This window comes from Ursus maritimus, unplaced genomic scaffold (assembly GCF_017311325.1).
Source record: "Ursus maritimus isolate PB19 unplaced genomic scaffold, ASM1731132v1 scaffold_33, whole genome shotgun sequence".
Lineage (NCBI taxonomy): Eukaryota > Metazoa > Chordata > Mammalia > Carnivora > Ursidae > Ursus > Ursus maritimus.
In genome coordinates, this window is record NW_024425897.1 from 22,941,093 (window position 1) to 22,965,234 (window position 24,142).

At 45.3% G+C, this 24,142-nt stretch overlaps 1 protein-coding gene across 1 annotated transcript in view; it reads left to right on the plus strand.

Annotated features, from left to right (window-relative positions):
* CFAP251 (cilia and flagella associated protein 251) overlaps positions 1–24,142 on the plus strand; it is a 66,963-nt gene that overhangs the window by 20,780 nt on the left and 22,041 nt on the right. Inside the window, exons 9-19 of the mRNA XM_040619971.1 lie at positions 1,742–1,819; positions 3,280–3,330; positions 5,664–5,878; positions 8,016–8,210; positions 8,951–9,201; positions 9,519–9,670; positions 10,827–11,000; positions 12,429–12,613; positions 18,768–18,882; positions 19,493–19,656; positions 23,951–24,041. Coding sequence (XP_040475905.1) covers positions 1,742–1,819; positions 3,280–3,330; positions 5,664–5,878; positions 8,016–8,210; positions 8,951–9,201; positions 9,519–9,670; positions 10,827–11,000; positions 12,429–12,613; positions 18,768–18,882; positions 19,493–19,656; positions 23,951–24,041 — 1,671 coding nt within the window. The remainder of the gene's footprint in view (positions 1–1,741; positions 1,820–3,279; positions 3,331–5,663; positions 5,879–8,015; positions 8,211–8,950; positions 9,202–9,518; positions 9,671–10,826; positions 11,001–12,428; positions 12,614–18,767; positions 18,883–19,492; positions 19,657–23,950; positions 24,042–24,142) is intronic.

A 24,142-nucleotide genomic window follows, 5' to 3' on the forward strand; every position in this document is an offset into this window, starting at 1 on the left:
TGTATGTATATGGATATGTTGTTGATTTAAAAAAGAATCCAAAACTGGGTGCCTGGCTGGTTCAGTCAGTGGAGCCTGTGACTCTTGATCTTGGGCTGTGAGTTTGAGCGTCATGTTGGGCATAGAGATTACTTACAAGAAAGGATAAATAAAAATTAAAATCTATATAGAAAAAAACCCAAAACATACCTTTTGGCGTTCTTTGAACTTGGGATGTCGTATCTTTCCTCGGTTTTGCAAAATTCTCCACCACTGCTCCTTTAAACATTACTTTTATCAAAAAATTTATCAAAAAATTATTACTTTTTTTTTCTTTCCTCTCTTCTGGTACTCCAATTATACATACATTAGACCCATCTTGTCCTATATGTCTCTTATTGTCTTGTCTATATTTTCTGTTCTTCTGTGTCTTTATCCTTCAGTCTGGATATTTCCTCCTATAATTTATCTTCCTTTTGTACTGACTAATGATTTCTTTGGCTATATTTAATTTTCTGTTAAATCCTGTGTTGAGGTTTTTTAAATCATTTTTTTTTCAGATCTAGAATTTTCATGTGATTCTTTTTAAAAATAGAGTTGTCTGCTGAGATTACCCATCTTGCCCTCTACTTTCTTGCACATCATGACCACAGTTATTGTCAAGTCTGTGTGTGTCGATGTTTCACCCGCATCTCCTGAGGTCTCTTTCTGATGTTTGCTTCCCCCTCCGTTGTCAGTCATTTGGTTATGTCTCTTTCATACGCTTAGTTATGTTTCAGTGAATGCCCAATGTCGTGCTTTCAAAAGTATAGGAATAATTTGAGGCTCAGGACGATAACTTCCTCCAAGAAAGACTTACTTTTGCTTCTTGCTGTCATCTGGCAAAGTTAATCAGAGATTAACTCGATTAATCAAATCATAGACTGTGGTGATTTGAGGCTGATTTGCAGCCTTTGTGAGGTCTTGTCCACGTACTTGCTTTCATCAGTTCTTTACCGTCCCTGCCTGCCCCCCAGGCCTTTGAGCTGTGCTGAAATTACTTCTCAGATATTGGCACTGGTCCTTTACATTCCTGGAGTAGGCCAGGAATAGGTGATGGGGTAGAAGTGGCAGGAATGGAACTTAAGACGTGTTTCTAGAACCTGTCTCCGTGGATTGCTCCCTGCAGCCCTTTACCTCTGGCTGCAGCTACCCCCTCCCTCCCATATACCCTGGCAGAACATGGCCTTAGTCTCCCCAGGGACTTCCACTGTGTTGTTGCCGTTGCTTAGCTTCTGCCTTTCATGGTTTCCTCACTTCCATAGTTACCACAGGGTTGGTTTTTGGGAAGGGAGCCAGGCCGTCCATGCTCTTCACCGTGTTGGCAGGAATCAGAAACTCTTTCCAGTATTTGGCATTCATTCCAAGTTACCTTGTGGCCTTGTCAAATTTAGAAATGTGTATGCAGCAGTTTTTGTCCAAAAGGACACAGAGTAAAGGTTATTAGTGAATATTGGGCTACTTTTGCTTGTTCCAATTTACAGATGATGAATTATAATAAATAAGACTAAATAAGAAAGGGAACACACTTGAGACCATTAATATTAACATTCAGTGTTTAAATTATATTCCTGTTGCTTACAAAATGCCGTGTCTTTTCTGTTTTATATTCCTACTCAGCTATTTATTATAATAAAAATATTATTTATTTTTAACATTTAGCTTAGCCAGAGAAACAGAAAATTTATTGTAATGTAATATATTCCCATACTTTGTATTTCAGAACTACCTTACTTTTAATCCAACAAATAATAAAGAATTGGTGAGCAATAGTAAAACACAGGCAATATATTATCTGTGGGTAAGTAGAAATATTTTGATTTGTTTTAAATGTAGGGACAAGTGTATGTTCATTCCCTGAGTACAGATGTTTTGGTAATGTAACAATATAGTATCTACTTAGGAAGCAATAAATATGTATTAAAATGTTTTGATTTAATTATAACATTTATTTTGGTCTCATTGGAAATTAGTGTATTAAATCAGAAGCAGATAATTTAAATTTCATTTAATTTTTTTAAAGTAATGAGGCAAATATTTATTTGAATGTATTTAACAGGTTTAAAAAATACAAGGTTTTTCAAGACCTTGGCTTTTACCCCCTTGTAGAAAGGAATTAGCAAACAGATCAGCAATATATATACTGACACAAGGCGGAATCATGAGATTAAAAAAACATCAAAAGTTTAACATAAAATTACCATTTGACCCAGCAATTCCTAAATCCAAAAGAATTTAAAACAGGCATTCAAACAGCTACTTACATACAGATGTTCATAGCCTCAGTATTATTTGCAATAACCAAAAGGTAGAAGCAAACCAAATGTCCATCAGCTAAAGAGTGAATAAATAAAATGCGGTCCATCCATACAATGGACTATGATTCAGCCGTAAAAAGGAGTGAGGCACTGACGCCTGCTACAACATGGATGAACCGTGTAAACATCACGGTAAATGAAAGAAGACGGAAACAACAAACCACATGCTGTATGATTCCATTGATATGAAATGTCCAGAGTAAGAGAATCCATGAGACAAAGTGCAGAGTGGTGGTTGGCCGGGGGCTGGGGGAGGGGCACACGTAATGGCTTAATGGAGAGGGGGCTTCCTTTTGGGGTGATGAAAATGTCCTGGAACTAGACAGAGATGTTGGTTGCACAGTATTATTAATGTACTAAATGTCCCTGAATTGTACACTTTAAAATGATTAATGGTTGGGGCGCCTGGCTGGCTCAGTCAGTAGAGCATGCGGCTCTTGATCTTGGAGTTGTGAGTTCAAGCCCCACACTGAGTGTAGAGATTACTTAAAAATAAAATCTTTATAATTAATTGAATTTAAATTAAAAAATGTAAAAAAATAAAATCTTTAAAAATAATAAAATGATTAATGGTTAAATTTATGTTATGTGAATTTTACCTCAATTAAAAATGCAAAACAAAAACAAAACACTGATTCAATCACAAATTTTCAGTGGTTGTTTCCAGTACTTATTGTGGCTTTAATGCCTTATAAATGTAGCAATCGGATTTGCATTTACGACCATTTAAAGTCACAATCATTTGTGGCATTTTATTTCCGTATTTGCTTTTCTTTCAGAATGTTTTCAGATGTTCCTGGAGGCAGCAGGTTCTCAGCCTGCAGAGACTGCAAAGCTCTGACCCTGTTCTGATGCATTTGTTTTGATTTTGTGGTTATATTAGTTCTTTCTTTTGGAAACCAGGTCTTTTTGTCATAATGATTATTTTTTCTGTATTTATCAGCATGAAGCTGGAGGTATACTTGCTCACAGTGCCCCACGTTTAACAGAAAAAGTGAGTATGCCTATTGCATTTTTATGTGTCAGATTTTGTGGAGAGTAAATATGTATGTGTAAGCTTAGTCACTTTGGGCTTTTCTTTGTATGTCTTGATATTAAACCATTGGGAAATCATTTGACATTTTTATTTGGGTCCTTTACTGTATTGAATTGTCAGCTTGAAAATAATAGAACCATTGTTCAAAATAAAATATTATGGAAAGGAAAGTTGACTGCCCTGAGAAAATATCCAAAAAAGTGATGGCTTTACTAATGCATGTGTGCATCTGACAAAAACTGAAAATTACTTTGGACTGATGTAATAAATAGTTGAACATGAGTGGCTCCTTTTTAGGCTCCCCAGTTTTCAGAGTAATAAAACATGATCTTGGGGGTTTAGATGTTTCAGAGCTGGTAGAGGCAGGTGTCGCAGGAAACCGTTTATCTTGCCTGCTCGCCTGGAGCTGTCAACCTGAGGTGGAACTTGGGTCCCATCTCCTGCAGCAATTTCTGCATTTGACACCCATGTCATCTGCCCTCAGTAAGCACCTTATGGTGTTTCTTCTGCTTCCTTTCTTCACTCTCAGTATGATTTATAGAAATTTATTTTTAAGAGGGGATGCCAAAAAAAAAATGAGATGGATAAATACAAAGAGAGATTATTCTGTCTGCAAACTCTTTTTCATAAATCAAAGTTATCAAAAAATAAAGCCAATTCTCATTACTCCTGGCAGTTACGTTCCATAAAGTCTCCGCAGACCTCAGTGAGTGAACACAGAATCATTGCTCCTAGGAGAAATACAGGATTAGGTTCCTGCCAGCCTCGGGTCATAACAGTTTCATCAACAGATAGATACACAACCTTGTTTTATGTGTGTTTGTGTTAGAAGACACTGTATTTAATACATAATGTTGATTCATTAGCCTTGACGCCCAGCCAACAGCTCTGGAAGGCATGCCTGAGTGAAGGTTGTCTAACTCAGGTGTATTCTCTAGAAGGTACACCATGGCCTTCTCACACTTAGGAATGCTAGACAGCATTTCAGTACCGTGTTTGGGGCTAGTTTAAATACTGCCATCACCAACAAAAAGCACCTCAACAACGAACAACCTGGCACTAAACAGACCCCGAAAAGGACACTCGTTTACAGTTTGAGAGCTGAAATAAGAAGGCCGAGCATGTCCTTGCTTGACCTCAGCTAGGAACGTGTGCACAGGCGTCTGCAAACGATCATGAAAGTGCCGTGAGGGTTGATTTTGGGGTTATAAATAAATTACAGCAAGTAGGTGAATTTGCAAATACAGAACCCACAAATGAGGACTGACTGCCCCTCGACATGATGGAAATGCCTTGGATGGAAGCAGAGCAGCTCTTAGGAAGGACCTGATGCCCTCACTTGACCACTTATTGTTTTACTGACCCTCTTGTGTTCAAGACAGAGGAGGTGAGCCCTAGGGTCTTATCCGTGTAGTTAGAGAACTGGGCAGCAAACTTGCTGAATCGCATGACAAATGGAGGAGTTTCTTTGATTTATTCATTCACTGAACGTTCACTGAGGGGCTCCACTCACTGCTCTGGGTTCTTTCTATACTTTGTCTCCAAGACATTGCCTAAGAGGGGCGCCTGGGTGGCACATCGGTTAAAGCGTCTGCCTTCGGCTCAGGGCGTGATCCTGGCATTATGGGATCGAGCCCCACATCAGGCTCCTCCGCTATGAGCCTGTTTCTTCCTCTCCCACTCCCCCTGCTTGTGTTCCCTCTCTCGCTGGCTGTCTCTATCTCTGTCAAATAAATAAATAAAATCTTTAAAAAAAAAAAAAAAAAAGACATTGCCTAAGAAAGTTGGCCCTAGTGCCTCATTTTACGTAGCGCGAAGCTCATGAGGAGTCAGGGGCATGTCTGTGTACAGTACTTAATTTCTACTGATGGGAAAATAGTTTATGGGAAAAAAGTTTGTAATTATAAGAGTGGGATAATTTTGTGATATCTTACAACTGGAGCATGCGTTTGCTCACGACAGACATTAGTTTCTTTATCAGTCTCTGAAACCTCAGTAAGAGAAGTTGAACAGGTATAAATAAGTGGTTAACCACTTTTTCATTTGCTTTAAGCAAACAGTTTAATTAGTCCAGTACACAACCCTTCACTTGCTGCTAGCAAACCTTCAGAGGTTCAGAACTGCCTGCGCCGTGGCAGTCCCTGGGGGCGAGATTTCTTAGTGATTGATTTTTTAATTTTATCTTTTTCCTACTGTAAATCAATGTAATATTATAAATTATGCCATATTGATAAATGCTTTGTTTTGTATTTGTTACTGACATAATTTATAATCTGTTTTTTGAAATGCAGACATTCAACAAGCTCGTGGGAAAATTTAGCCAGTCCGTCTTTCATTTGAATTTAACACAAATACTGTCTGCAACGATGGAAGGGAAGCTGGTCGTCTGGGACGTACACCGCCCGCCGTCCTCTGCTTCCGCCTCTGTGGCCTCGCCTCAAATCAAACCTTGTAAATTGGTTCATTTGCAGAAAGAGGGCATCACTGTGCTCACTACAGTTGATAGGTAATTAACTTAATTATAAAGTAGCTATCAGTGATGACCAAAGTATCTTAAAACCCTTTTGGATGTATACATATATTTTGTATATGCATAGAATATTTCTGGGGAAATTCATTATTAACTGGGAATGTTTGTTGCCTCTGAGGAGAAGAACAGAGAAGTGGGATCAAGGGTGGGGGCAGATTCACCTCTTCTTATAATCTCATTTGTACTAATTGGATTGCTTTTTTTTTTTTTTAATCACGGGCATGCATTACTTTTAAAAATCTCTTTGTGTTGGTGAGACAAAAAGAAACTTATTTTTTTCTTCCACACTAATTAGACTTATTTTGCACCCTAAATTTTACATACTTTAATTTTAGAAAAATAACATGAATAGCTATATTGTTTTTTCTGATTACAAAATAACACTTACCCATTATGAAAAGATGAAACAACAACAGAACTTTATAAAGTTCACTGACTCAAGAGGCTGTGGGGGCTCAGAGACGATCATTAAAAGGCTTAGTCTCAGACAGAGAGGGGTTCACATCCCAGACGCATCCCTTCCTTGCTGAGTGACTCAGGGCAAGGGACTTAACTTTGCTGAGCCTCCATTTTTCCAGCTGCAAAATGGGCATGACAATACTCTCTCTCTCTCTCTCAGTGATTTTATGAGGGTTTTGTGAGACAAGCCATGTAAAACTCATAGCACCTTGTCTGGCACAGGGGAGCTCTAGATGAAATAGTCATTAATAGTATGTTTGAGAGACGCCTGGGTGGCTCAGTCGGTTAAGCATCTGTTTGCCTTCGGCTTGTGTCATGATCCCAGGGTCCTGGGATCGAGTCCCGCATCAGGCTCCTTGCTCAGTGGGGAGCCTGCTTCTCCCTCTGCCTACCGCTTGTGCGCTCTCTCCCTGCTCGTGTGAGCTCTCTCTCTCATGCAAATAGATAAATAAAATCTAAAAAAAAAAAAAGGTTTAAAAAAAATAGTATGTTTGAGAAGTTCCAGCAGGATGGAGGAAGCTGCCTAATGACAAGGACCATGCACGTGTGGTTGGAGTCACTGTGCCATCTGCTTTCCAGAAGCCCTGTTTTCCCTTTCGTTTCTTTTAATACAGGAAGCAGTGAGGTCCTGGCATGGCTTTACAAAGAGAAATGCAAATTACTCTCACTCAGAGGTGTGGAAAAGACAGTAGTAGAATTGCAGCTGATGATGAATCAACGTTTAAGTGGTTGGGGGTTAGGGCCCAGTGAAGACCAAGGCCTGGGTTCCCCTCTCTCCATGTTAAATAAAACTCAGCCAGGACCAGGGAGCCCATGAAAGATCATGAAAACACTTGGCCTGCTTTGCCGTTTCTGTCCAGCAGAGGGCAATGAAAGATGTTTCTAGCCAATTACTCTGCCCACCTGCGTCGCTTATTAATCAGAATCTGCATTTAATCACTTTGCCATCTATAAGAGGAAATTCACCCCCCTATCCACCCCCCATCATTACACTTTGTCAGAGGCTTTAAAGAAAAAGCCCATTTGGGATGGATCTAGGGACTGGAAATAAAAGCCATTTTGTCATGCGACACTGCCTTCGGCTGTGATGACTGGATGGGGTTTTACTAGGGCTCTGACAGCAGTGTCTTCCTGTAAAGCGGCTTGTGTGCTGTGGCCCAGCTGTGTGGTTCCGGAGGGCTGGTAGAAGGACTCTGGTGTCGTCTGTGGTCAATCACCGCCCACTGCCACTGCCCGTGGCTGATCTGGGGTGTGCAGGGAGAGGAGAGCGAGAACGTGTGCTTTGCGTTAGGTCCCTGCACAGTCTGGCCACGGGGCCTAATAGGGTTGCCATGTGTAAGTTGGTCCCGTGCAATACTTGGGACATACTTCTACTAAAAGATTACTCATTGCTTAACTGAAATTCAAACTTACTTGGGCATCCTGCATTTTTATTTGCTAAATCTGGCAACCCCAGGCCTTGAGCGAATTTCTCAACTTCTCTGAGTCTTAGTTTCCCAGATGTAAAGCAGAACAGCAGTAAAATCAGCCTCGTAGGACAGTATTAAGTGAAGTTTTTACAACCTTGGAGTCCAGAGCCTGAGATATAATTAGCTGTACAGTAGATGGTACCTACTACTATCAGTTACCAAACAGATGTTTTGCTCCATTTCAGCTACATTGTCACAGGTGATATTAGAGGAAACATTAAGTTCTACGATCACACCCTGTCCATTGTTAACTGGTACAGCCACTTCAAACTGAGCGCCATAAGGACCCTGTCCTTTTCGAAGACCCCAGCAGCTCCACCCACTGAAAAATCAAACTATCCCCCAGACTGCACTTTGAAAGGTGACCTTTTTATTGTAAGGTAAGTTGTTAATGAATCTAGTCATTCGAATGGCCAAAAAATGATTGATGTCCTCTCTGTTAGTCGGCGTGCAGTGGAATGTTCACCTTGTTCCTGGGACCCGAGATAGAATGGGATTTCCTCATCAGTCCTTTATGGGGCTCGTAGATCTCCACGGCTGATTATAATCACTGTGCAATCATTTTTTTTTTTTTTAAATGAAGCATTATTTTCGTTGTAAGAATCTTTAGCGACTGGGAACTGGAAAGGGCTTATCCCTGAGCTCTAATCTCTGTTGTGTTTGGAGTCCTTTGCTGTAGCTTGGTGTCTTTTCTTGAAGCCGAGTTTGTCCTAGCGCTGCGGTTAAAGGCATTTGATAATTAATAGCCATAACATTTCAAGACTGAATTATCTGTGAGTCTGCTTAATTACCCTTGCAGTATTTGCAGGCACATCTGTATGTGTGCACCAAACTCCATATTTGCATACACAAATGAATATTTGCATGTGCAGATTAGCTAATTGTACAACTGACTGTCCATCTGCATACTTAATGACTCAATTTACATGTAGAAATGTGGGCTTTTTCACTTGCAAATGGAGGCTGTTGGGTATTGGTAGTATATTTTTGGAGATGTTGGGTTAATAATGTCACTAAATTACAGACGACAGAGGCGTTTCATGTGCAATTGGAAGCAGAATAGCTGGCTGCCCCATTCCCTGCAAACACTGAGACTGTTGGGTCTCCCCTTGGCAAACAGGAATCTTATCATTGGAACAGCTGATGCGACAGTGTACCACTTAACGACAGATGGGACCAAACTGGAGAAGTTATTCGTGGAGCCCAAGGATGCCATTTGTGCCATCTCCTGCCACCCGTATCAACCCCTCATCGCCATTGGGAGTTTCTGTGGGATGATCAAAGTGTGGGATTATGAAAAGAAAAAGTACCTTTTCAGCAGGGTCTTTAAGAAGGGGCTTGGCGTCCAGAGTCTAACCTACAATCCTGAAGGTATTTTCATTATAGCAGCCTGTCTTGGGCTCCAAGTCAAAAACAGACCCAAATGGCTTGCTGGCTGGGATAGCTCCAGGAAGTTTACCTTAACTGCTGTCCACCCAGCAGGCTAGATGAGACACCTTGTCCCTCTTAACCCCGCAGCACTCTGTGCCTAGTAGTGTCTGAGCACTCACCCCAGAGCCTCATGCTGCCAGGGACTGTCGTGTTCATTGCTGTTTCCTCAGCACCTAGAACATGGCCTGGCCCAGAGCTGATGTCTGTTGAAGGAATGAAGTCTTTTTCCAGTATTGTTCTCCGGCTTGTGATTTCAGGAGTCCTTCTTGGAGCTGGCTTCACTGAGGGGACAGTTTACATTCTTGACTCAATGTCCTTAGAAAACCAAATCCCAGAGCCTTTCAAATATTCCAGAACCAGTGTGACTCATATCAGCTTCTCCCATGACTCGCAGTACATGGCAACGGCTGTAAGTGTTCCCACTGGGTGCTGTCCAGTGATCAGCACCCTGGTTTACAACCAGAAGGGAGGGGGTCTGGGGAAGTGGGGGGCGCAGTGGGGGGGATGGGGAGTGACTGCTAGTGCACTCAGGGTTCTTTGGGGGTCATGAAAATGCTCTAAAATTGTGGTGAGCCAGAGCTCTGTGAATACTCTAAAAACCACCAAGTTGAACACTTGGAAGGTGTGAATTGTGTGCGGTGTGAACTGTATCTCCACAAAGCCACTGGAAAGAGAGGAGGGACTCTCACTCGAAACGAGACCAGGCCTCAGGACTTGCAGACGGGGATTCTGCCATCCTGACGGTTCATTTTGGTGTGTTGGTTTCTGGACCCATTTCTCGGCTTCCATTCTTTCATCTTTTCCTTTGATTTTTTGACAAGGTGACATTCTCATTTCTCTCAAAGCACCATCTTCCCCCCAGTGTTTTGGATTCTATTCCTTCCCTCTGTGAATAGGGCTCTTAAGCTCAGTAAAGATTTTCGGAGACCTTTATCCTGGCCCTTCCTGCCAGCTCTCCTGGTCTGCCGTGTGCTCATCTTGCCTTGATGTTGGGTGAGGGGGAAGAGCCGTGGCAGCTTCCCACATCCCTGCTGCTCCCCCACCCCTGCCTCTGTGCCTGGCCCCTCCCCTGGTCTGTGTGCTCCACACCTTTACAGGCCCCCCGCTGAGCCTCTGCACCCCTGCAGCCCCTGACTCAGGTGCCCCCTTCCCTCCAGGCTGCTCTCGCACTCTCTCCCACCTGGTTCACCCTCAGCTGCAACACTTTTTAGAACTCATACCTTTTTCGTTTTGTGTAGCTGGACGCAGAGAAGGGAGGACAAAGGCAAAAGGCAGGGTTTCAGTTTTCCACACAGAATGAGGTGGGGAACCGGAAAGAAGAGTCAGGCCACAGTGTCAAGTAGATGCTTTCTGCACACCCCCCCCCTTTTCTCTGTGGGTTAGCGACTTTTAACCTTAATTTTCTCATCTGTAAAATGGGTGTGATTTTATTACTTGCTCAGATAGACTAAAATTTCTTTTTGGATAAAATATTCTCAAGGCAACAGTAGTATGAAAAACATGGTGATGATTTTAAGTTACCAAACTTCAGAAGGAGTAACTTCTGCTCTTTGGCTCCTGTTCAGGATGCGCATTTTACTGTGGCCGTTTACGTGGTGGTTGTCAAGAATGGACACCGGGTCTGGGAATATCTGGCAAGGCTTCGTTCTCATCGCAAAAGCATCCGCAGTCTCCTGTTTGGGGTTCATCTGGACAGCAATAAGCCGAGACTGCTGAGCCTCGGGAGAGATCGGCTCTTGGTGAGCTGCTCAGTGTCCGTTTACCTCGCCACCGGGACAGCGTGTGTTTCATTCTTGTTGTGTCCCTGGCATCTGGCATAGAACCTGGCCCACAGTCTGGGTGCTTGTTGGAGAAAATGAATGTACAACGAGGTAGCATAGACCTCTCTGAGTTGACATTTGGTCTCAAGGATGTGCAAAACCAATACTCTTTTCAGTAGAAACTGTATTTGGCATTTTGAATTTGGGTCTTGTCCCAGGCTCGCGATCTGTGGTCCCATCCTCTCTTGTGATGCTAGGCAGCGGCCATAGCTCCCTGTCAGCCATGCAACCGTGAGGGCCGACAGCCGATACACTGACTGCCACCTGCACCCGCACAGCTGTTCTGTTTGTCACTCTCAGTACAGAATTCAATAAATTACACGGGATAGTCACACTTTATTCTAAAACAGGGTTCATGGTAGGTGATTTGGCCCAACTGTGGGCTCATGTCAGTGTTCTGAGCACGTTTAGGGTGGGCCAGGTTAGGCTATGGGGTTTGGTAGCTTAGGTGTATTAAATGCATTTTTGATCTATGATATTTTCAACTTACAATGGATTATTGGAATGTAACCCCATCGTGAGTCAAAGAGGATCTGTATCTCTCCATCTTAACTTTGTTCCTCACTCCCTCCCTTTCTTCCATCCCCTTCTCTCCTTTTTTATGGCCATCCAGTCATCGTTCATTATGGTCTGGCCACCAAAACCTACCTATGGATGAAAATCAGCAAGCTGCTAATTTATGACTGTTAAGTGCTGAGATTTAGATATGGATTAGTTCGTACCCTCAAAGAGATCCCAAGATAATGGTAAGGGAGACAGTATAACACAACTATGAGAGTTCAGGTTTTGGAGTCCTCTGGACATAAATTTGAATTCTCACCCTACCACTTCTTAGCTATGTGACCTTGGGCAAGCCACCGAACCTCTCTGAACATCTGTTTTCTAATCTGTAAAATGGGCACAACAGTATGTCTTGGCAGGGGAGTCAGGAATGTTAAGTGGCATCATGTTTTTAGAGCACTTAGCTCATTGTCTTTGCTTATAAGGAATGCTCCATCATAGCGGTGTATTAGGAGTGAGGGTCTAGGGGCGCCTGGGTGGCACAGCAATTAAGCGTCTGCCTTCGGCTCAGGGCGTGATCCCGGCATTATGGGATCGAGCCCCACATCAGGCTCCTCCGCTATGAGCCTGCTTCTTCCTCTCCCACTCCCCCTGCTTGTGTTCCCTCTCTCGCTGGCTGTCTCTATCTCTGTTGAATAAATAAATAAAATCTAAAAAAAAAAAAAGGAGTGAGGGTCTAGGCATGTCTTCTCCTAGGAGGACCAATACTGTCTCTCCCAGAATAGGACCATTGGCCAACTTCCTTTGGCTCAGTCCTCATGTCTGTCTCTCTGGGCTTCTCTGCAGATCGAGTATAATCTTCTTAAGAGCTACAGAGACAATCTGGAGGTCCTGGACATTCACCGCACCGACCAGGGCAACTATCCCACCTGTATGGTCTGGTACCCACCACTCACCAAGGAACTCTTCCTGCTCATTTGCAACAGTGGCTACAAAGTGAAACTTTTTAATTCTACCACCAAAATGTGCAGGTAAGCCCAAGGAGCTTCCTGCTGATGTGATGTNNNATTCAGTTTCTCCGTCCCCAACTTCTTTTAAGTCCCAGCTTACAGACCTGCGAGGAGCTTGGCTACCTTTACTGTCACTCACTATGCAGGGGAGGAAACCGAGGCATGGAAGAGTTGTATAATTCTCACCCAGGGTCACCTGGCTGGGAAGTTGCCAGAGGCAGGATGCAACCCAGAGCCTAGCACAGCAGGTAGATGAGGGACCCAGAGCTCAGTGCCCGAGACCCAGTAAAGGAACCCACAGAGTCGCTGATGCTTTATAAACTCCCCTATCTTTCCCTCATGGATAAAAAAACATGTATTTTCACTTGAATACTATCAATTGTGCGATTTTTAAAAAAGATTTTATTTTTTTAAAGCAAACTATACCCATTGTGGGGCTCAAACTCAACCCTGAGATCAAGAATCACATGTTCTCCTGACTGTGCGATTTTCCTTACTCTTGGTTCCTAAAGGAGTCTTTAAGTTTACCTGATGGCATTCATGTGTTCCCTCAGTATTTACCCAGCCCCTACCTGAGCCAGGTTCTGTCCGAGGTGCTGAAGGTAGGGATGCAAACAGCAATGTTCCTGCCACCATGAAATTTGCATCTTGGTAGGGGAGTGGAGTTCTTGGGAGAGGCTGGGCTGGAGGTCCACATTTGAGGTCAGGAGCACATGGTGCTTTAAAGCCATGAGACAAGAGAAGATTCCAGAGGGGAAAAGCATATAGAGGAGCAGCTAAAGGACCAAGCCCAGAGCATCCAAAGCTCCACATCTCAGAGCAGCAGCTCCTCCATCCTGAAATAGGTCTACGTCTGTGGTTGCCCTTGTGCTGCTAGGCCCAGGGCTCCCCGGGTTTGCTCCTCATCATAGATACAGATCATGGTACATCATCCCTGCACCAGGGCTCTGCATACATCTTTAACAACCCCCCCTCCCCACCAACTAGTATCCCACTGAGGTTCACAGCAGTGACAGAAGTTGCTGCTTAACACTTGAGGCTAGTTCTGACTCTGTCCTCTACTTGGCATTACTGGGCCCAGGTGCAGCCCTGGCCATGGGCTCCTGCCTAGTCAGCCCTAGAGGGCATCCCTTTCTGCCTGTGGTTTGGCTGCCTCGTGGGTATGTCCGGAAAGAACAGAGGCACTGAGGCTGGAGCAACAGGTGAGAATGCATTAGTGACATCACCTGGGAGAAGGAACAGCAGCTGGCCCTGAGCTTGAAGAAGACCAGCGTTCTGAAATGTTTCTCAGGAAAATAGGTCGTCAAAGTCCAGGATCACCCAAGATCATCATCATCTTCTTCTCCTTCTTCTCCTTCTCCTCCTTCTCTTCCTCTCCTTCTTCCTCCTCCTCCTCATCTTCCTCTTCTTCCTCCTCCTCCCCCCCGTCTTCTTCTCCTTCTTCTTCCCCTTCTCCTTCTCCTGCTCCTTTTTCTTCCTCCTCCTTCTCCTCCATCCCCTCCTCCTCCTCCTCTTCTTCTTCTCCTCCTTCTCCTCCTTCTCTTCCTCTCCTTCTTCCTCCTCCTCCTCATCTTCCTCTTCTTCCTCCTCCTCCCCCGTCTTCTTCTCCTTCTTCTTCCCCTTCTCCTTCTTTTTCTTCTTTCTCCTCCTCTTCTTCTTTTCCTCCTTCTCCTTCTCCTCCTTCTTCTCCTTCTTCTCCCTCTTCTCCTCCTCCTCCTTCTCCTTCTTCTTACATTTGTTTCCAGAGGGGTACAAGGAAAAATAACTGAGAAATGCCATGTCATATGGCAGGAACAGGAGAGAAAGCTAGCACTTTTTTTTTTTTACATATTAAAACACTGGGAAGGAGACATTTGAAAGAAATAGGTAGAAAAGGAATTTTAGGAAGATCTCAGAATCTTCGTACATCATCTTTAATGGACACAAACTTTTTGGATATGGAATATCCCATAGCTATGCAAGTCCTGAGTAAATCTGAGTTCACCGAGCAGATATATTGGGGATGGAGGGCCACAGACTCGAAGTTCCTGCTAACAGTTACTAAGCAGGGACTTCGAGGCACACAGTTTGGAGTTTGTGCCACTGACAATCAATTGGAAATTAGCATAAGGCATCTTTTTATGTTTACTTTATTTTTAAAAGAGATTTTATTTATTTATTTGAGAGAGACAGAGATAGCAACAGAGAGCATGAGCGGGGAGGAGAGGGAGAAGCAGGCTCCCTGCTGAGCAGGGAGCCTGACAAAGGGCTCGATCCCAGGACCCCGGGATCATGACCTGAGCCAAAGGCAGACACCCAACTGACTGAGCCACCCAGGTGCCCCCTTTTTATTTTTATTTATTTATTTTTTCATAAAGCATCTTTTAAAAAAATTTATCAAAGTGAAATTCGATAACATAAAACATAAAAATTAACCATTTTAGGAGTCTCTGGTTGACTCAGTCACTTAGGTGTCCGACTCTTGATTTTGGCTCAGGTCATGATCTTGGAGTTGTGGGATTGAACCCTGCATGGGGTTCTCTGCACTCAGCGGGAGTCTGCTTGAGATTCTCTCCCTCTCTCTCTGCCCCCCCCAAATAAATAAATAAATAAAAGCTTCTTAAAAACCTAACCATTTTAAAGTCAGCAATTCAGTGGCATTTAATGCATTCACAATGTCATGCAACCAACACATGTATTTAGTTCCAGAACATCTCCATCACTCCAGAGTACAGCCCCTTGCATAAAGCATCTTTTAAGTTGTAGGAATAACAAAGCCTCATAACCACAGCTTAATTGGGAAGGAATTGCCTTTTCATGATAAATCTAAAACAATTTTAAAATGCACTTAAAATATTTAGAACTTGAAAGGCGGTTCACAGAAAAAGGCCAATAAACCCATGAGCAGATGTTCACTAGTGTATCAAAGATGCAAATGAAAACAAGATATCGTTTTTCACAAATCAGATCAGGAAAATAAAAGTGATTGACAGGGCACAGTGTTGGCAAACATATAAGAGGGTGGGCACTCTCACTGGATGTTGGGGGGACGTGGAAACTGGGGCATCCTTTTGGGAGAGCAGTTTGTTCCCCTCTGCTAAATTGCATCATGTCTTCTGATGTCTAGGAATGTAGCTCACAGTATGCCAAGACATAAGTAAAAGGATGTCTTGCTCGAAAATATTTTCAAAAATGGAAACAATCCAGATGTCCATTAATAGGAGATTAGTTAAATGATGACTCGTCACTACACTGAAACTTGATGCTGCTTTTAGAAAAGAAAAAAAAGGAAAAGTAAGCTCTCTGTGTAGTAACATGGAAATATCTCCAAGACATAACATATTTTCCTATAAAATTACATTTCTATGATTTATCTACTTTTCACATAAAATTATATAGGTTAGAATATATAAAAGAAATTCTCAAGTCCTAGACACCAAACTGTTACCCGCGATTACCTGGGGGTTAAAGGGATGTGGGGGTCTAGGTAGATTATCTTACGTGTGTCTAAATGTGTGAAATTGTTCACAATGAGTAGGTCATAATTTTTCAATCAGAAGCAAAAGATATTAACTTTATTGTCAGATATGTTTAACAACACTAGGTGACAGTTTCATGGCTCCTCCTATGTGCCCGAAAGTGTTCTGAGTGCTTTATGTATATATTCCTGTTCACCACGGTCTCAGGGGAAGGCATGTTGTTGTTCCTATTTACTGGTGAGGAACCTGACGCACGGGAAGCTGAATAGTTGGACTTTTTTTTCCTTTTTCTTATTTATAATTTAAATTAAGATATAATTTACATATCATAAAATTTACCCCTTTTCAGTGATTTTTACTCTATTCACAAAGTTGTGCCACCGTCACCGCTATCTAATTCAAGAGCATTCCCATCACCCCAAAAACAAGCCACGTACCTATTAGCAGTCATTCCCCGTTCCCTCCCTTCCTTCCCCCACTCCTGCCCCACCCCTGGCAACCACCAAGCTATGTTCTCTGTGGATTTGTCTATTCTGGACATTTCATATAAGTGGAATCATATAATATATGACTTTTTGTGTCTGGCTTCTTTCACTCAGCAAGATGTGTTCAGAGTTCGTCCGTGGTGTAGTGTGTGTCAGTGTTTCATTCCTTTTTTATGGCTGGATCATATTCCGTTGTATAGACATACCCTATGAATCCATTCACCTGTTGTCGGACATTTGGGTGGTCTCTCTTCGGGGCTACATTTCTGTGTACGTTTCTGTGTAGACACCTGCTTCATTTCTCTTGGGCAGAGACCTAGAGTGGAAAGGCCAGGTCGTAGGGTAACTCTGCTTAACCATTTGAGGAACCTCCAGACTGTTTTCCAAAGCGGTGCCACCAGCTCCCGTTCCCACCAGGAGTATGTGGCGGTTCCACGTTCTCCTACTCTTTAAGGGTCTGAGCCGGGATTCAAACCAGAGTCTGCCCCTAGCCATGCTCTCCCTGCCTCTGTCCACTCAGTGATACTTGGGGAAGGCCCTTGGACATCCCTGCTCAGGGTAACCTGCAGCTCACTGGTTCCTGATCCCTCAGGTGGCCATTTAGCATTTCTGACACCTCACCTAAGTCTCCATGTGTATGAACCTGACCGTGGATCACTCGCCTGACTCCCCCCTGCCCCCGTGGCACCCTCACAGTTGGCCCCAGCCCCCTTGCTCAGCTCACCACCCTCCACCTCCCGCTCCTGTCCACTTACGTTTTCTTCAGTTTTCCAACAACAGTCCACTTCCCACACCCTTGCGCCACCTGTGTTTGCCCCTATTGTCTGTCACCTCCATATTCCCTATCTTCCCAACTCACCACTGCAGACCCAGCTCACATGTCTCCCTCCTCAGAGCAGTCTCCGAGCCCTGAACTCGCTTGTTCCCGTGCCTCTCCCCTCACACCGCTTCCATGCTGTCATCCCCTTCAGGCTGTGAGCTCGGTGGCAGTGACCAAATCTCTCTCGCATCTGTGTCCTGAGCACCTCACACAGTGCCTGGCACAGAAGGTCCTGTTTAATGGCTTTGTGCTTCATTTAGTCAGGGGACACACCTGGAGTGTGTGCTGTCCCCACCAGACACGGGCTGGGTACAGGGGACATGGAGAAAACACAGGCAAACAATGAGAGGCTTATCATATAAAAAGATTGCCATAGCTACTGACCTTACACAGGAGCAGAGCCAGCTTTTGTGGGATGTGCAGTGTGTTCAATTTTGTGGGCCCTGTTAAAAAGAAAAAGGATACATAATTAAGAATAAAACACAGCAGGACTCCTCCGAGGCCTCAGAAGGTGCCTGGGTGAGCCCGGGGTCCTGGAGCTCCTGTTTTGCTAGCTTCAGGAAAGTACTGCTCTGGGCTTAGGGTCATGTCCCAGAACCTCACCTTGGATCAGATTCTTTTTTTTTTTCTTTTTTAAAGATTTTATTTATTTATTTATTTATTTATTTATTTATTTATTTGACAGAGAAAGAGAGACAGCCAGTGAGAGAGGGAACATAGGTAGGGGGAGTGGAAGAGGAAGAAGCAGGCTCCCAGCGAAGGAGCCTGATGTGGGGCTCGATCCCAGGACCCTGGGATCACGCCCTGAGCCGAAGGCAGATGCTTAACGACTGAGCCACCCAGGCGCCCCTGGGATAAGATTCTTAACAGTCTGAGTTAAAGAAGTCTGACCGTTGCTGGGGCACGAGTCACCACCATCTGATTCATAGGCAGTGTGTTGGAGTCTGTGTGTGGCACTGGAAGACCTGTCTGTCGGTGTCTGGAGCCACAGATGGCACCTCGTTCTGATCTCTTGGCCTGCCACTGGGGAAGGGGTGTCTCCCTATATTCCGCCAACGCATGTCACTTCCTTACCGCATTTTTCTCGTCCCTTGTTCCCGTACACATTCTTGAGGCATAATGTTCCCTTCACTCAGCTGTCAAGGAGGAAAGTCAGAGCCTCCACCAAAAGCATTCTTCACAATCAGACTTTCCCTGGAGCATTTGCTGTTTGGAGCTGTTGCCCCTTATTTATGGCAGCTGTTAGCAGTGGTTGAGAGAGAGGCTCTTCGTTGAGTGACAGGACAGGAAATTGGGAATGCAAAATGTGTACAGTATCATGAAAGGTAGCTAGTCATGAAACCTACGTTCAGATTTGTAGAATTTAAAAAAAAAAAAATGTTTCTTTTTTTTTTTTTTTTTTTCTCATGCAGAAAGACACTTCTTGGGCCGGTTTTTGGTTCTCCCATTGAGCAGATACAGATCCTCCCAGTGAAAAGCACCTTGGAACTGCAGAAACGTTACATGGTGTTTATTAACAGAGACAAGGTATCAGCCTTTGCTGTCTGCCTCTGGGGGACGACTCTGTGTGGTGTGGGTAGCAGTCAGCCCCAAGTAGCATCAGACCCAGGATGCTGGGTGTCAGAGCCAAGCCCAGCGACTTCATCCCAGTCCACAGTGATACTGAAAATTGCCATAAATGAATGAAAATTGGGTCTTAGGAAGCATTTCTGAGCAGAGTTACTGCACTTTCTGTACTTCATGAAGATACGTGGTCACCAAAGGATTTTTTCTTTCTGATTTATTTACATGGAAAAATCTTACAAAGACATGCAGACTAGTTACATTTAGTTCTGCATTTAATAAAGAATCTATCGAAAAGCACAACATCATAGGATTCCAGAATTATTCTGGAAAACCTTGGACGTCTGACTAGGAAGACGGGTGAAACCTTCCTTCCTGTGTTTCTCTCCTAAGCGGCCACCCCGCAGAGGTCAGTGTGCGTGCGAACCCCCAGCCCCAGGAAATGGGGCTCTCACACACTGAGATGATTCCAGCCGCACAGGTCCTTCCAGTAAACAGCCCTGGAGGTGACATGCAAGTGTGCCTGGGGCCCAGTTATCCGAATCTGAATTTCCAATGACATATTCCTCTCTAGGTTGGCCTTCAGATCTTACCAGTTGATGGCAATCCACACAAGACATCCGCTATTATATGCCACCCCAGCGGGGTGGCGGGAATGGCCCTTTCCTATGACGGCTGCTATGCCTTCACGGCTGGAGGACAGGATCGATCGGTGGTGCAGTGGGAAATCAACTTAAGGTACGTGATGAGGCGAGAAGCTCAGCCCCACAAGGAAGGTGTCAACTGTAGACCCTCATTTTTTAACCAGCCTCAGCAGATGGGTGTTAAGCCCCTACTGCAGGCCCGGCCTTCGGGTTGTTCCCCATGATATCTGTCTATACCCGTGTGCAGACAAAAGCATACTGCTCCGCTTCAGGGACCGATGGGATTTGCAGCGAAGGCCGTGTGATTCCACCTCGTTCACGCGCGGCCCCTAAAATACTTCCCACTCTGTCATCTGCAAATTCACACCAGCTAGAAAGATCTTGCCCAGATCTCCGAAGCCTGTGTTAACAACAATAGTGAGAGTATTCTTTGGAACATGTGTTTCCATTCTGCTCCTCTCACCCCCCTGCCCTGAGCTGAGACTGTCTGCCTTAGGTGAGGCTGGAGAGGTCCAGGGCTGAGCATTGCAGAGCACTCGGACTCTGAGGTCACAGAGTTTGGGTGTGCAGCCTCCTTTCTGCTGGCCCTGAGGCCTAGGGCTATTTCTTAACATCTCTGATCTTTAGATTCCTTGTCTGTGAAATGGGGGGAAAGGAGGATAATAGGGACTTTTATAGGATCCTCGTAAGGATTGAATAGCACAGAGCTAGGGGCTAAATACAGTAACTATTTCCTCTCTTCCATTCTTCGTTATGAAGGCCTTACTAAAGAGCCTTACTAAAAAGTGGGGCAAGTACTACAGCAATCCTCTCATCTACCCAAACTCAGTGAGCTGCCACAGGGCAGAGCCAGTTCCCATCCCTGAGCACCTCCCAGCCCCTGCCTCGTAGACAGCCTCCTGCCTCGTACACAGCCTCCTGCCTCGTACACAGCCTCCTGCCTCGTACACAGCCTCCTGCCTCGTACACAGCCCCCTGCCTCGTACACAGCCTCCTGCCTCGTAGACAGCCTCTGCCTCGTACACAGTCCCCTGCCTCGCAGACAGCCCCCTGCCTCGTACACAGCCTCCTGCCTCGTACACAGCCTCCTGCCTCGTACACAGCCCCTGCCTCGTACACAGCCCCCTGCCTCGTACACAGCCCCCTGCCTCGTAGACAGCCCCTGCCTCGTAGACAGCCCCCTGCCTGGCAGCGCCACACTCGAGCTGGGTACGGACAGCTCGGAGGCACCTTCCTTCCTTCGATTCATGTGCCAAGTGCACATCTCTCTTACGGCAGACTCGAAGCTTCTTCTCTTAACCTGAAGAGGAGCAGAAATAGGCAGGTAAATTTGCTTTGGGTCCACACTGGTTTCAGACTGCAGTTGCAACTCTGACCTTCACCTCTGCTTTCAGCTAAGAGGGCAGATCTTGGGAATTTGGGGATTCAGAAGCTGGAGGTGAGCTCTCACATTGAAAAGCACTTCCCGGTTGTGTGCCCAGAATGAGCTGCTTGATTCCTGGACAGCTAGACTGTCACCTGGAGCGGTGGGAGCAAGCGACACCCTGGGGACCGAATAAAACCTCTTCCTTTTCATTTTTGTCCTCTTCTCCATAATCATGGTAGAGATTAAAGGAAAAAAAAAAAAGGCACCCGCTTTCCCATGGCTTTCCTGGGCCTGGCCAGAGTCCAGGCTTCTGAGAATTTCAATTTAATCTGTTGTGGGGACAAAGGATCATTATAAACTAATTAGCACTTCATTGCTGCTTCTGGTGTCTTAATATGTTCAGTGCTTCACTAATGGGAAGAAATGTAACAACCCTAAACAAGTAAACAAACAAAATTCCCCACTGGTCTACCGGCGGTGAGTCGTAGGGTGAAATTAAGATGCTGAGTCCTCTCACGGTCCACGATTTTCTTCGGTGTGCTCCTGGGCCCAGATACTATCCCTGCGGCACGTGGACCTTCTCCGGGTGTACCCCTTCCTCCCTGGCATTTTCTCCTAGGGTTCAGTCCACACATACTCAGGCTTTGCCCCATCTATGCTGGCATGCCCCTCTTCTCCTCCCCTTGCCCCCCATTACTTTTTGATGCTCAACTTCACACCCACTCTAGTCCTGCTGCTGTGCTCAGACGAGAGCAGAAAGACCCAGATTCAAATAACACCTTTCCTGCCTACTTGCTGTATGACCTCAGGCTAGTCCCTTAACTTCTGAGTCTCAGTTTCTCCATCTGTTAAATGGGAATAACATCACCGTTTTGAGAGTAAAGTTTACCGCTATGGCTGTTCCTCCCCCTGCCTCCACCGCTGGGGAGCATTTGTGAACACTTACTGTGTGCTTACTATTTGCTGAGCACTTACTGTATGTTACCGTATTTGCTGCTTCTCCTGATTGAGCTCATTTCCCAGAAGTACTGTCTGTATGTTTCGGCACACAGTAGGTTTTCAATAAATGCACTTCTCCTTTGTGCCCTAATAACCCTCTTTTTTTGTTGCAAGCATTAGAAACCCAGCTTAAACACACAGGGGAATTCACAAGATGGTCATGGGCATCTCAGGTCCCCACTGCAGGAAGAGAAGGGATGGCGTGCACTCAGCATTCGCTCTCTGCCCGGCTGTGCTGTTGGCTTCATTCTCGGCACAATTGGATTTCGTCGCCCAGTGCGACCATGGCCACTGACAGTCCTCAGATCCCACAAGCTGGAGCTCTCACTGCAGAGCCAGTGGGTCTCTTTCCCTGGCTGTGGTTGGACCACTCCAGTCCTGTCCCTCTGGCTCTCTCGGGTCCATTGGCAGTGGCCAGGAAGCAGGAGACATAGGACAATCCTGACTGCCAGAGAGCTGTTCCCAGGGCATCCAGAACTCTTGTGAGTCATTCCCAGGCTCTCCTGGTAGTGACGGGCTCCTCTGTGTCACTTCTGGCCTTCAGCTGGCCCTGTTCCAGAGCCACGTGGCTAAAAGTGGCCTCCCACTGAGGCTGTCGGGACTGGGCCTGGGCAAGGCCTGGAGGCCACAGAGGGAGCCCTCTCAGCTAGACACCTGCCTTGATGGCTGATATCAGAGCTGAGAGAGAGCTGGGTGAAGCCTGGTCCCTGCCGCAGAGAGGCCTCAAACCCACCTGGAGAACACACCAGCCCCCCCCCAGCTCCCAGCTCAGGCTGCTTATGCAGGGCCCCAACAAGAGGGCCAAGGCGGTCTTGTGGCTGATTCTCTGAAGAGAGTCATGGGTGTGTATTGATACCCAGTTCAACAGAGAAGAATAACCCTAACTACCTTGTACTGAACTTCTCTGGCCCAGGCCCTGTGCTGTCCGCTTTCCATGCATTGTCTGATTTCACCTCACAGCCATCCTGGGAGGCAGGGACTCCCCATGTGTCTGGAAAAGTACTAGCTCCCAGGTGTTAAAGGACCCTCCCACGCACTGGGGCTGGGATTCACATCCAGGTCTTTCTGATTCAACAGCCCACCTTAACAAACACTCATCACAGGAGAACAACAGAGGGCTTCGTGTCTAGCCCCTTATGTGGCTTCACTCCATTTCCACAACAACCCTGTGAGGCAGACCTGTAATCATTCCCATTCTACAGATGAGGAAACTGAGCCCAGGGAAGTTGTTACTCACCCGTGATCCTATTGCTTACAAGTGGCAGGGCCAAGACTCACACACATGTCCCTTTGACTCCAGATTCTGGGTACTTAACCACTTCCCCACTGTGGTCTACACTGAAGTGTGTTTTAATAACCCACAAAGAGGCTAATGGCCTGATTAGCAGAAATCCAGTTAGTGGATTATTACGAGGATTTTGTATTATGGGTATATTGTATGGGGCAAAGTCAGTCTCATACAAAAAGTAGGTTTTCTTACCATTTACAGTGCCTATTTTTAGAAAGCCTGACCCCGTGTTAGAGAGCAGAGGGTTATTTTTATCTGACTGGCATGGGTCCCTGGTGGCCTCTGGAGTTTTTATGGAAGCAATTAGTGTTGGCAGGGTACCTGCACTTATCCCGGTTCTTGGCTCTGGTCGTATGCAGATTTCACATTACTAGTGAAGCTGTGCTGCTGGGGAGCACTGTGGTTCCAGCACACGGGAGCCCTCCCCCCCCTCCCCCGCCAGGAGAGCCGTGTTCCCCAAAGACTGCAGACAAATTGCCAAGCGCCTGCCCTGTCATCAGCGAGAGAATATCACTATCATTAAGGCGGGTGCCCTGTACCACCAGATTCCACATGGAGATGGAATTTTTCGTTTTCAGCTTCATTTTGGAGGGAATTTTCTGAACAGGTTTATAGAGCCCCTGATTGTATGGGCGCTGTAATACCCTGCAGAGGTCTGCAGGGCCAGGCAATGCCGGCCGACCTGCGCTCACGCGTGAGCGCCTTCTAACAGTGATGTTTCTGTTATTGTCCTAGTGCTCTGGAGGCAGCCGTTTCTCTTGGGGGTGAAGACTTGACCCCGTTCTATGGTCTGGTGGCTGGTGGCAGGGAAGGAAAATTCTACAGGGTAATTGTCCTCAGAGTAAACACTTGCTGGTAACATCTAGTTAAGTTTGTAAAACAAATGTGCCTGGGCTGAACCTTCTCGCTTTTTTCCAAAGCTCTTTT